Source organism: Bombyx mori, chromosome 5, assembly GCF_030269925.1.
Source record: "Bombyx mori chromosome 5, ASM3026992v2".
Classification (NCBI taxonomy): Eukaryota; Metazoa; Arthropoda; class Insecta; order Lepidoptera; family Bombycidae; genus Bombyx; species Bombyx mori.
In genome coordinates this window covers 18479200-18491548 of record NC_085111.1, presented here as the reverse complement: position 1 = coordinate 18491548, position 12349 = coordinate 18479200, and the positions used below count along the sequence as shown (strand labels likewise).

Below are 12349 nucleotides of genomic sequence, written 5' to 3'. Positions count from 1 at the left end.
CCAATTTTTCTAATGAAATACGTACTCAACACATGTTCTCGATTAGCTTCCACGGTGAAGGAATAACATCGTGTAATAAAAATCAAACCCGCAAATTTTAATTTGCGTAATTACTGGTGGTAGGACCTCTGTGAGTCCGCGCGGGTAGGTACCACCACCCCGCCTATCTCTGCCGTGAAGCAGTAATGCGTTTCGGTTTGAAGGGTGGGGTAGCCGTTGTAACTATACCTGAGACCTTAGAACTTATATCTCAAAGTGGGTGGCGCATTTACGTCGTAGATGTTTATGGGCTCCAATAACTACTTAACACCAGGTGGGCTGTGAGCTCGTACACCCATCTAAGCAATAAATAAAAAAAACAATATGTGATTATAAGTTCGGGTTGTAAGAGCTGTCTGTTTTGGTTTGTCTGATAAATATTACGTACATTATTTATGGTCTGGGTTCAAAAATAAAAGTCGACTTTTTGGCGGAAACACGAGGAGTGAAGTTGTGTGATTAGTTTATTTTGTCTATTTAATGTTTGTTCGGATTTAAATGTGTAATAACGGTGCTTTATTGAATGTTTAGTATCTGCGAAAGTGAACAATGTGAGAAAATTAATTAAAGCCGCTGAATGTAGGTTCTCGTGATCCTCCAAAAAGTCCACTGAAAATCTCAGTAAACGACCACTATTCTATTGAGATTATATTTCATCCAATATCATATTTTTCTCATTCATTTCATTACATGCCATGCTTCATATTAATCAACGTCATTTCATTTCATAATATCATTTTTCATATAAAAAAGTTTTCATTAAAATAAAAATAAGACTTGACTTAAAGGTCTTAGTTACCAGGCCATAAAATCCCATAATAAAAGTCGACTTTTCGGCGGGAACGCGAGGAGTCAAGTTGTGTGATTTGTTTTATTTTGTCAATTTAGCGTTTCTTCAGGTTTAAATGTGTAATAGCGGTGGTTTATTAACTGTTTAATATCTGTGAAAGTGCACAAATGTGTGAAAATAAAACAAAGCCGCTGAACGTAACTCCTCGGGATCCTCCAAAGCGTCCACTAAAAAAATCTCAGTAAATGACCACTAGTTTACTGAGATTATATTTCATTTCATATCATCTCATCTCATTTCATTTCATTTCACCCCACTTGATTATTGTCTCAAATGAATCATCTTCATTTCATTTTACTCCACTTATCATTTTTCATAAAAATAAGAACATGAATTAAAATAAGACGACCTAAAGGTCTTAGTTACCAGGTCATAATCCCTCATCAAAACAAAAGTCGACAAAATATAACCTGAAATAAAAAAGTGCTTCGCGTTAAATACACTTGATTATTATAGATACAATTTGTTTTTTGATTGTGGTATGCTTGGAAATTTAATTAATATGTATGCAGCTAAATTTTTAATACACCGGCGAAGTCCTGTTTTCTTGTTGAATCGAGTTTCCATTACGACTAAGAAGAAAGTTCATGACCCAAGTGAAGAGGAGCTTTTACCAAGTAAATAAATACACAATCAATACATACTTTTTATAATATCAGTTTCATAATCATCTTTAATTAATATAACAGGATCAGGCATAATAAATAAAAATGAATTAACTCTGCATTCTAGACTTCTTACAGTCCTTTTGTATTAATCAAAAAAACTTTTTTTTTCAAGTTTTTAATTCTCAATATAAATAGAACATTAATTTTAATAAATAAATTAAATTATCAAAGATAACATTATAAGAAACTTCTCACTATTTAGTTAGGTTATAGAACATATTAGGGCAGTTGGCACAAATTATTAAATGTTTACATGATGCCGAAGTAACAATACTACTGGGGCCTATAAACAGATACCAATATAGAAGTGACTTTTCATTTTGAGATAAAGCTTAGGCAAAATAGATCAGAGTTTTTACTATGAAATGAAGTACATACTATGTATTTCTCTATGTCATAATCTACGCTTTACAGTTTTGAAGAAAAAGGGATAGGAAGTTGAATAATGGATGAATTTATTAAAACAACAAATATTTAACTTACTAAATGAAGAATGATTCCTATTACTACAGTAATATAATCCTATAGGATTGGAGGTTACTTTCATTCTGAATTTAATTAAACAACATGTAAGTTCCTGCTGAGACAGTAAATCGACTTTAAACTGTGTTGTGTGTCCCACAGTATTCCAGTATCCAATAAGCAAAAGTACAGACAGACGAGTCTATGTGTGGGGATTTGCTGAGACAGGTGCTCTGGGTATCCACCTCCCACGTGGCAAGAAAGGGAAAAAAAGTTACAAAAACAACTTCAAATTGGTTTGGCATCCAATGAGGTCTTCTTTTGCAGAGAGATTTGATGTAAGGACTTTTAACTTTAATTTACCAATACTTGTTTAAAAGAAAAATAAACAATTTCTAAAAAGTTGAGATAATTAAAACTACATTTTCACCATTTAATTAAGGGTTTTTGTCGTTATATTATTTCTGAGTTATTGAATACTTTGGTTATTGTAGTCAGTTGCTCATGACAACTGTAAAGTTAGAAACACTTTAAATACTACACATATATTTAAACTTCAGAATGTCTTTAACTTTTTTCATTGCTTAAATAGGTGGACAAGCTCACAGCCCACCAGGTGTTAAGTGGTTAACGAAACCCACAGACATCAACAATGTAAATGCTGCCATCCACCTTGAGATATGAATTTTAATGTCTCTGTTTTTAAAGTAATGTGGCTGCCTTACCTTCGAATTGAAACACATTACTGCTTCACAGCAGAAATAATTTGTTATGTTTATTATTGTGTAGGAATAGGCCTTTGAAAATTCTGGCTGTTATATAGCAGATAGATACTAGTGCTAAATATACAATTAGTGTAATCATATACAATTCTTACCACGACATATGCTTAACATTGCATCCTCTGTCCCTGTCCAGCAACTTAAACTACCTCTAATGGAAGCATTCAATGAAAGTGAAGGATCTGTCAAGTTTCCAGTAGTATATCAGGCCTATAACCTGAACAATATATAATTTACGTAGTAACTCAGATCTGGTTACTTGCAAAAATCACTAGACAATAGTATTAATGCTAAGTCTAATTTAGTAGATTTTAAGTATACGCTGTGCACGCTAATAAAATTCAATCTATTACATTAGATTTTTATTTTATATTCTTATATCATGTATAACATTAGCTGAATAATGAAAAACTGAATTTTCAGATAACAAACATAGCCTGTGGCTACGGTTTCACAGTAGCCTCAATAAAAACTTCAGAGCAGCACAAAGTTTTCGGTACCGGTATCAATACAGATTCCCAAATTGGATACCATTCACCACGACGAAATCATCCTTTGGAACTTCTGCTTAGCTATGCACCTATTTATATACCTTACAAGAGCTTGGAGTGTGAGGTTAGTAATAGTTTTATTTGCCGAAGATTTAGTGGTATCCATAGTGACTCAAACAACAATTTTGTAGTAATAAAAATAATAAGTATTCAGAAGGAAATGTTAAAGGATATTAAATAGAAGTAAGATCAGAAATGTTTTGATACTTTTTACCGATTCGCAGATTAAAGCAGTGGCAGCGGGACGTGCTCACACAATAATCCTGACCGACAAAGAAGGTGTCTATACATTAGGTAACAATGCATATGGTCAGTGCGGTAGGAAAGTAAATGTCAATGAAGAGTATAAAGGTAGTATGGTGACTCATAACATACAAAAGCTTGGAAAGGAAAGCATAATTGATGTATGCTGCGGACAAGATCATAGGTGAGTTTATTTAAATTTTTAAGTGCTTTGCTTTTAAGAGCTGAGATTTAGTATCGAGCCATGCGACTGAGCCGGTGTTCGAATCCCGCAAGCTGTTATAAATTTTTCTAATAAAATATGTACTTAACAAAAGTCCATGAATTACTTCCACAATGAAGGAGTAACATCTCGTAATAGAAATCAAACTCGGTTTATACTAACGTATTATTGGCGGTAGGATAGGTATTTGGGCTCACGAGGCATGCAGAAGGTTCCACCATCCTGCCTATTTCAGCCACGAACCAGTAATGCGTTTTGTTTTGAAGGGTATAGGAACTGTTGTACTTTAAAACTGAGCTTAAGAATTCATGTCTCAAGGTGTGTCCCGTACAGTATGTTTTATTACACAATGAAATTTGTCTGAATCAAAATTATGCCATCCATAAATTAATACATTCCAGTCTGTTCATAACAGAGTCTGGTAAAGTGTACGCGTGTGGGTGGGGAGCCGACGGTCAGACCGGACTGGGAAACTATGACAATCGATCCACTCCTACCGCTGTCATAGGCGATATCACCACGGAGAAGATTGTCAAAGTCGCTTCCACTGGAGATTGTGTTTTGGCTTTGAACAGTGAGTTTCAGACAATTTATCAGTATTATATTATGACTTAAGATGTAATATGGCTAAAGTAAATGAAATGTGATACTCCTTAATTTAATACAGGTAGGTACCACCACCTTGCCTATTTCTGTGAAGCAGCAATGCGTTTCGGTTTGATGGGTGGGGCAGCCTTTGTAGCTATACTTGAGACTTTAGAACTTATATATCAAGCTGGGTGGCGCATTTACGTTGTGTATGGAGTCTATGGACTCCAGTAACTACTTGACACCAGGTAGGCTGTGAGCTCGTCCATCCATCTAAGCAATAAATAAAAAAATAAAAAAATACATGACACATTTGTACATTAAATTAGGGTTTATAAAGCAAATATCCATATTCAATATTATAAATGCGATAGTGTTTGTTTATAGTGTTTGTTTTTTACATTTTCAACTCATGTATTGCAGAATGTCTAACTTACGGTGCTCATGTGAATTAGTTGCTGGAATCTCACAGTAATGATGAACGGCTGACAACTTTTAGTGTGAGGTCGGGCGAAGTCTCAATTGTGTGGTATTGTCCGTTGGCTACGCGGCAGCACTGTGCTCTATACTAGAGCGAGCTCACCTACTCGCCCTGTTTAAATTTGTAATTTTACTGATTTTATTTCTACTCCACATTTTTCGTAAAAGTTGCAGTTTTACAAAAAAAATATTAGATAAAATTCCTTTGATACGAGAACGCCGGGTATAAAATCCAATCTGTATAATAATAATAATAATATGTCTACAGACAAAGGAGAACTGTTCGGTTGGGGCAACTCTGAGTACGGGCAGATCCCGATGGCGACGACACAACACCAAGTCAACACGCCCTACGCGCTCCTCAACTTCACCAGGGGACTCGGCAGGATTGTGGACATCGCGGCGGGAGGATCCTTCTGCATGATCGTTAATGGTTGGAACTATAACATTTCTTTTGAAATTATACTTCTTTAGGCGTGTTATGAAAAATTGATGAGAGTGAAATTTTACAATGCGCGCGCACCGTGACACAAAATTAACCGAATGGAGTTGCCCACTAAATCGCTCATTACAATACGACCGACGTAACTTGGCGAGTCTGAATATAGCCGCAGGTGAACTTTCGCGCATGTACACTAGTAATAAAATGTGTTATTAGCATTCATTTTTTAGTAATATAAATGACAAAATTATCATTTAATATAATTCATACTAAATATTATTAAATTATTAACGTTAAATATTTATTATTAATTATTTATTAATAAAAAAAAAAAAGTAAATTTAATAAAAATAAAGTATAATTTCTTACGCGCGTACATAAGTACACGCACCCTTTTTAATTCATTGCGGATGTCTGTCTGTCAGAGTATATCGACAGACGAGTTTACGGCCCGCTTTATATTACCGTCGCGCTCGACATATTGAATGAAGAAACCGAGTACTGCTCTTTACACTGTGGTCCTAAACTGGAACGCATGACTGCTTCATAGCAGTAATAGGCAGGATAGTGGTGCTGGGAAAATAACATACATAATTAACAATGAACCGATATTTCTAAGCAAATTGATGTCCATGAACATTAGATTAATGAACCTAACCTAAACGTCAACCCGCTGAGTTTCTTGTCGGATCTTCTCAGCGGGTTGCGATTCCGATCCGGTAGTAGATTCATTCGCGAAGCAGTTACTATTGAGTTGTTAGATCTCTTTCAGAGGCGCTCGGGTAGCTGTTAGCAAATACTACCCCTCCTGGCTGAACCCTTGCTCGCCCGCCTGCCCTGGTAAAACTGGAAAGGCCTCCGGCCCACCAGTAATCTCTCAAACATAAAAAAACTAGGTTAATGTATCAGGTGAGAGAGGTGAGAAGGCAATCTCCTCCCGGTGAAGGTCACAGTGCGACCTGAGAGGATCGATGCTGCGCCGTACGCTACCGTCACTCCAGCACGTTGGGCCCGTGGTCCGCTCCCAACATCTGCAGACCGTTCAGTCCCACATACACAGCGCGCCCTCTAGGCGCGTGGAACTCGTAGAAGGGTCAGCACGGCCAGAAAAAAGCTATCGAGAGGGAGACTAGATTACACTTCGACTAGAGGAACTGAACTTGTTTTATAAAATATTTACTATTTTACTTCCTTTTCAATATCTTTCACAGACCAAGGAGATGTCTTTGTCTGGGGATTCGGTCTTCTAGGACTTGGACCAAACGTGCAGCACACGGCGACACCTAAACAAATACCACCAACATTGTTTGGCCGAAATGAATTCAACCCTGAGTGTGTGGTTAAAAAAATTTCCTGTGGAATCTCCCATCTCGCAGCTGTCACTAATAATGGTGATCTTTACATGTGGGGCAGGAATAGGCAAGGCTGCCTCGGTTTGGGCAATACAAATGATCAGCATTTTCCCTTAAAAGTGGCGATTGGTGCTCATGTACTTAAAGTGGCTTGTAGTGTGGACCATTCAGTTGCAGTTTGCAAACCGTTTGTTTAGTTAAGACAGTTCTAATTATTACCTAATTTAGCAATAAAATATTTAGTAAAATTCTTTTTGTTTTTATTGTATTACTAGCTGACGCGGCAGACTTCGTAGTGCCTTAATCGATAAAATATATAAGACCTAAGCTTTTGTATAAAATTAACTTAAAGCAATCAAAAGGGATCCGTCCGACGGGGGACACATCGAAGGATAAAAAAAATTGTTATTTTCATTTAATTCCGAGCATTTTCATATTTGTCTACCTTTTAAACCTTCTCTGGACTTCCACGAATAATTCAAGACCAAATTGGTCCAGCATTCTCGAGTATTAGCAAGATTAACGAACAGCAATTCATTTATATATATATATTAATCTAAAGTTTTTGAGAGCCTCTAAACATTTTTTGATAAATTACGATATCTTAGAGTAGTCTCTATTTGTGTCATAATAATTTGGATTCATTGTTAATATGCTGCAAATTATGAGCTCTAAATTAGATAATCTTTTGCATTCTTGTATCTTGATTAGTTCTTCAGTTCGTTTGTTGGTAATGTCTGTTTCAACTGAATAGTGAAATAATATTTTTTTACATAGTGAATTTCATGATCATTTAAGACACATGTATAGTTAAATTACAATTTCATTGTCAATGAAAGAATATGGTAAATTTAACTAACTTGTATTTCCAATCATAAATATTGCTGGTGCGCAGGGTAGTGAACATTTGGGTTTAAAGGGTAAGACTTAGGAGGCCTAGTAGTAACCGAGAGTTTATACATTATTTACATGATAAAAGACAGATTTTCACTACATATTATGTCCTCTTCTGTTTGCTCTAGTAATGAGTAAATGTATCTCTTTCTATGGGCTTTGGTCATCTTTTAAATACAGACAAAACACAGTGAAATTGAGTACTTTGAGTATGCTAGCCAGTGCAAGTTCAAGTCAGGGGTTTGGTGAATGTTGTTAGAAAAATTAGCTGAATGATCTTGAATCTATGAGTAATTTAATTTTATTAAGTTGATGTTATGTAAGTTTATAATAGTAAGTGTATTCCTTTTAATATTGCAATTATATACACTTAAGTAGAGTATTTATTTTGGTGTATTTATTCAATTTATGTTTCAATGCACCTACCATTATATTCTCTACATTACCTTTAGTTGACTGGTAGATAATGCCTAAGATATTAAGTTCGCTAATGCATACTGTAGTGTATTAGTGAGGGTACTTGTTCTCCTTTCAATAAAATAATTGCTAAGATTCGGTTGTACAAAGACAGAAACAGAATGAACTGATTTGTTACCCAACACATGTGCTTAAGTTCATAATTAAATAAGAAAACATAATGTATACAAATGCATAAATTGTATATTGTTTATTGTAAATTGTGTATTGTAAATTTATAGAAGATTTATGACCCATTTGAAAATAAAACAATTAGTTACTGTACATACACAATTTAAATTATACATTTTAATACAATATTCTTTAGAATTTATGATGCTATAATATTCAACCTTGCTTATCCAGATAATTACATACACTTTATTAATACTACAGTTTAGGTTTATGAATTCTAATTGACTATAGGCAATAGTGGCTGCAAAATAATTGGCCCTTTGTTCCATCTCAACATTAGTTTAACTATTAACACTTTCTTACATAATATTGTCCATTTAAAAAATTTATAGTATTGAACGAGAGAACTGGAAGCCCCCACATTCAATACCACAATGACTATTGCTTGCACTCATCATGAAATGTTTCTAATGTACGGAAGTCCCTCCACGCTGGTGGCAACAGAGATGTGTGATGTAAATGACAACTGCATCGTTTACATGGCTCACTGAAAAGGTTCACATAACTATGCAGCCAAGTCATGAATGACCTAACTGCTAGCTCTGGTAATGTCGGTGAGTAGAAGTGTAACATTGCTGCATGGGCATTTTCTGTTACTTTCCTAAATACATGGTGACGTGACTCTGTCCACAGGTCGAGGGTCTCTCCATAGCCTTTCACCATGACCCACTCCATCAATAAGCCCTTAAAAGCAACAACAGCTTTCAAAACGTGACTTAGGTTGATCTGTACAACTGCATTACTTGCAAATGGTCTTGATATGGTAATTTTCATATCGTTATAGGATCTGTCTATGTTGTTTATGACATTATCAACTTGTATAGGAGCAACATTGTGATTACTTTGTAGTTTGCCTCTTCTTTTCGTACTCCCAGAATTAATGTAAGACCTTTTGAGAGAGTTCTGACTCAGTAACGTATGAGCGAAGGAGCTGTATTCGTGAATCTTATCAGTCCATTTGTAGCTGTTAACCAACTGCGTGTACAATGTTTGCCTGTCTTGTGAGGTTTCTTGACTCAAATACGTGGTATTACCAAGATTCAGCGGAGCAGTGGGTATCGGGAGACCACTCACTGTCTGTTCCAAGTCCCTCAAGTTTATATTAACGTTGTTCAGTAGTTCTTGAAGTTCTAATAGAAATTTCTCCTTGCCGTCCTCGCCGTGGTCGGCGCGTAGTCCATTAGATAATGTTTCGAATACATGGCTGACGCTCGATCGTAGTGTCCGTAGTGAATTTAAAGCGGAATTTAATTGCTCTACGTTGATAGTTTGATTCATTTTGAAGACCTACAAGATCGTTTGAAAACCAAAAGTTTCTAGTAATTCAATCTGAAAACAAACAAACTTTTGTCGTAGATTAAACAACCTTCACGGTTGAAATGTAAATAATTGACATTGACAGTTGACATCAGCGCTATTTTTCAATATTTTTTCTATGGGATTTTAAGCTTGTAACCAAGATTTAAGTCATGTCTTATTTTAATTTACATTATTATTTTTATGAAAATTGATAATATGGAGTGAAACGAAATGAAATGAAATAAAGATGATTACTTTGAAACATTAACCAACTGTGATGAAATTAAGTGAAATGAGATGAGATGATATGAATGAAATATAATCTCAGTAAAATGGCGGTCAGTTACTGAGATTTTTTAGTGGACTTTTTGGAGGATCTCGAGAAGTTACATCAAGTGGCTTTGTTTCATTTTCCCACATTTGTGCACTTTCACAGATATTAAACAGTTAATAAACCACCATTATTACACATTTAAACACTAAATAGACAAAATAAAACAAATTACACAACTTCACTCTTCGCGTTCCCGCCAAAAAAGATTTCAAGATTTAGGCCATTAACCCAAGAGATTGATTGATTCAAGATTTAGTGTTCTGGCTAGGGGACCTTTAAGCCATTCTTTATTATTTATTTAACTAGTATTTTTAATTTACATTTTCTATTTTGTTAAACTATGAAAAATGACATGAAGCGAAATGAAGAACCGAAAAAGAGATGGGATGAAATGAAGTCTCAGTAAAATGGAGGTTATTTACTTATTCCTAAGAATGGTCTATAACCTTATTCAGTAATACGAGAGCCTGAGATATCAAGTCGATTATTTCAATTACAAAACATTTTGAAAGTCCTCGGTGGTGTTCTCTCACAGCTGAACAATGAAGTTGGCGTTGGTCAATCAAGTTGGTGTTGGTCACGAATAATTATTGGAATTGTTGTTTTTTTTTATTCCATGGAACACTGATCACCGCAGCGTGAGTTAGTAAAAGTATGATCAATACGAAATCCTTTTCAGTTTGCAAGTACTTTCTAATTAGAAAATGGAATTCGTGTAATTATAATTTCCCTCGCTTAAATGTCTAATTTAATCTCGCACTTATTATATCTACGAACGCTACGAATCTTGAAAAATTTAACACGATTAGTCGCTTAATAAACTTTGTGATCCCCCAAAGGTACGTACTGCTCTATCGATTTCTCTCGCGTAGCAAGCATACGTTTCGGTTTGAAGGGTGGGAGCAGCTGTTGCACACAATTAATAAACCTTGACCTCATGATTCAAGTTTCAATTCAGTATTCGCGCTTTAATATTTATGGTCTCCGGTAATTACTTAAGTTCACTTATCCACAGGTAGGCGATGTCTCTGTATGGGCTTACTATACGCCCCGCAATAAGAAATACACATACAGTGATTTATAGATACAAAGGAGGTTTATTTTCGTCTAATTTCTTCGTCGTTCTTTAATTTAGCTGTTGTTATTTTTCGTTTGCGCCTAATAAAATATATTATATTTGTTGTATAATAAAGTATGCTGTACCTACTATACAAATTAGTGTTTAGTAACAAAATCGCGTCAAATGTAAAATACTTTTTTTTTATTGCTAAGATGGTTGGACGAGCTCACAGCCCACCTGGTGTTAAATGGTTACTGGAGCCCATAAACATCTACGACGTAAATGCGCCACCCACCTTGAGATATAAGTTCTAAGGTCTCAAGTATAGTTACAACGGCTACCCCACCCTTCAAACCGAAACGCATTACTGCTTCACGGCAGAGATAGGCGGGGTGGTAGTAGTACCTACCCGCGCGGACTCATAGAGGTCCTACCACCAGTAATTACACATATTATAATTTGCGGGTTTGATTTTTATTACACGATTTTATTCCTTCACCGTGGAAGTCAATCGTGAACATTTGTTGAGTACGTATTTCATTAGAAAAATTGGTACCCGCCTGCGGGATTTGAACACCGGTGCATCGCTTCAACACGAATGCACCGGACGTCTTATCCTTTAGGCCACGACGTCTTGACCTATTGAATACCCATTAATCAAATACTCGTACCTATTGAAAATGTATAAATGCTTAAAAGCTTAGATGTTGAGTCCATCCATTTTATTGATAAAAATCGCTTATTAATGGAATCTTTAAATATTTAACTATGATCGAATAAATTCTAGATTTTAATCTGATGTTTTTGTCAGATTAAAATTTAGTAGTCATTTTTTGTAAAGAGTACGTAGGCATCAGGTATTTGCACAACCAAAATTAATAACGATATAAAATTATTTATTTACAACCAAATTTTTCATCTCGTTCCTCTTGTTCTTAAGAAAAATAATGACGGCTCTCATTCTTAATCAAGGGGGCAAGAAGGAAAATACGTCTCATCGCTTTTCAAGTAAAATTACAATTTTTCCTTGGACGTACCGTGAGAACAAAGCGTTCATTAGCCGACCCCTATCCCTACTTAGTATTCAGTTCAAACAATACTAATATTTCAGCTCGTCGCTGTAAAGATGTCAGATGGTACATTAAGAAAATCATTATTGATGTTAGAAAGTTTTGTTTAGGTACAATATAAATAAATAATATTATGAACGGGCGCCGGTCATTTCGCGATCGTTACAGTTTCCCCTGCGACTGTAGCGGTGATACCTTGGTATTAGCGCTACGTTCGGTCTTGGCTTATGTCGGCATAGGGTCTACCGTTCTAAGGAAGAACGAGATACGGTAAGTCAAATTAAATTGCAACATGTATACAAGGTTTTTGCTGACTACTTTTTTAGAAGAGAATAATTAGTATGGAGAATCTTTGTTAATT

At 35.4% G+C, this 12349-nt stretch overlaps 2 protein-coding genes across 2 annotated transcripts; one reads left to right on the top strand and one right to left on the bottom strand.

Moving 5' to 3' along the window:
• Positions 1 to 1249: 1249 nt before the first annotated feature.
• LOC101738696 (RCC1-like G exchanging factor-like protein) lies at positions 1250 to 6928 on the top strand. The gene is made up of 7 exons (XM_004923819.4): positions 1250 to 1506; positions 2182 to 2357; positions 3225 to 3416; positions 3577 to 3779; positions 4220 to 4392; positions 5155 to 5319; positions 6540 to 6928. Exons 1-7 carry the CDS (start codon positions 1371 to 1373, stop codon positions 6875 to 6877), a joined length of 1383 nt encoding a protein of 460 aa, XP_004923876.1. The 5' UTR covers positions 1250 to 1370; the 3' UTR covers positions 6878 to 6928.
• A 1286-nt stretch (positions 6929 to 8214) lies between these two features.
• On the bottom strand, positions 8215 to 9621 carry LOC101738836 (mediator of RNA polymerase II transcription subunit 27). Its single transcript, XM_004923820.5, has one exon. The coding sequence runs from the start codon at positions 9501 to 9503 to the stop codon at positions 8604 to 8606; it is 900 nt and encodes a 299-aa protein (XP_004923877.1). The 5' UTR covers positions 9504 to 9621; the 3' UTR covers positions 8215 to 8603.
• Between the last annotated feature and the right edge of the window lie 2728 nt (positions 9622 to 12349).

Bases quoted from the DNA above. Each gene is read 5' to 3' on its own strand.
- LOC101738696 (XM_004923819.4), top strand. From the start codon at position 1,371: ATGCTTGGAAATTTAATTAATATGTATGCAGCTAAATTTTTAATACAC. The intron at 1,507-2,181 runs GTAAATAAATAC...TGTGTCCCACAG, and splicing joins TGAAGAGGAGCTTTTACCAA to TATTCCAGTATCCAATAAGC. The intron at 3,780-4,219 runs GTGAGTTTATTT...AATACATTCCAG, and splicing joins TGCTGCGGACAAGATCATAG to TCTGTTCATAACAGAGTCTG.
- LOC101738836 (XM_004923820.5), bottom strand. From the start codon at position 9,503: ATGAATCAAACTATCAACGTAGAGCAATTAAATTCCGCTTTAAATTCA.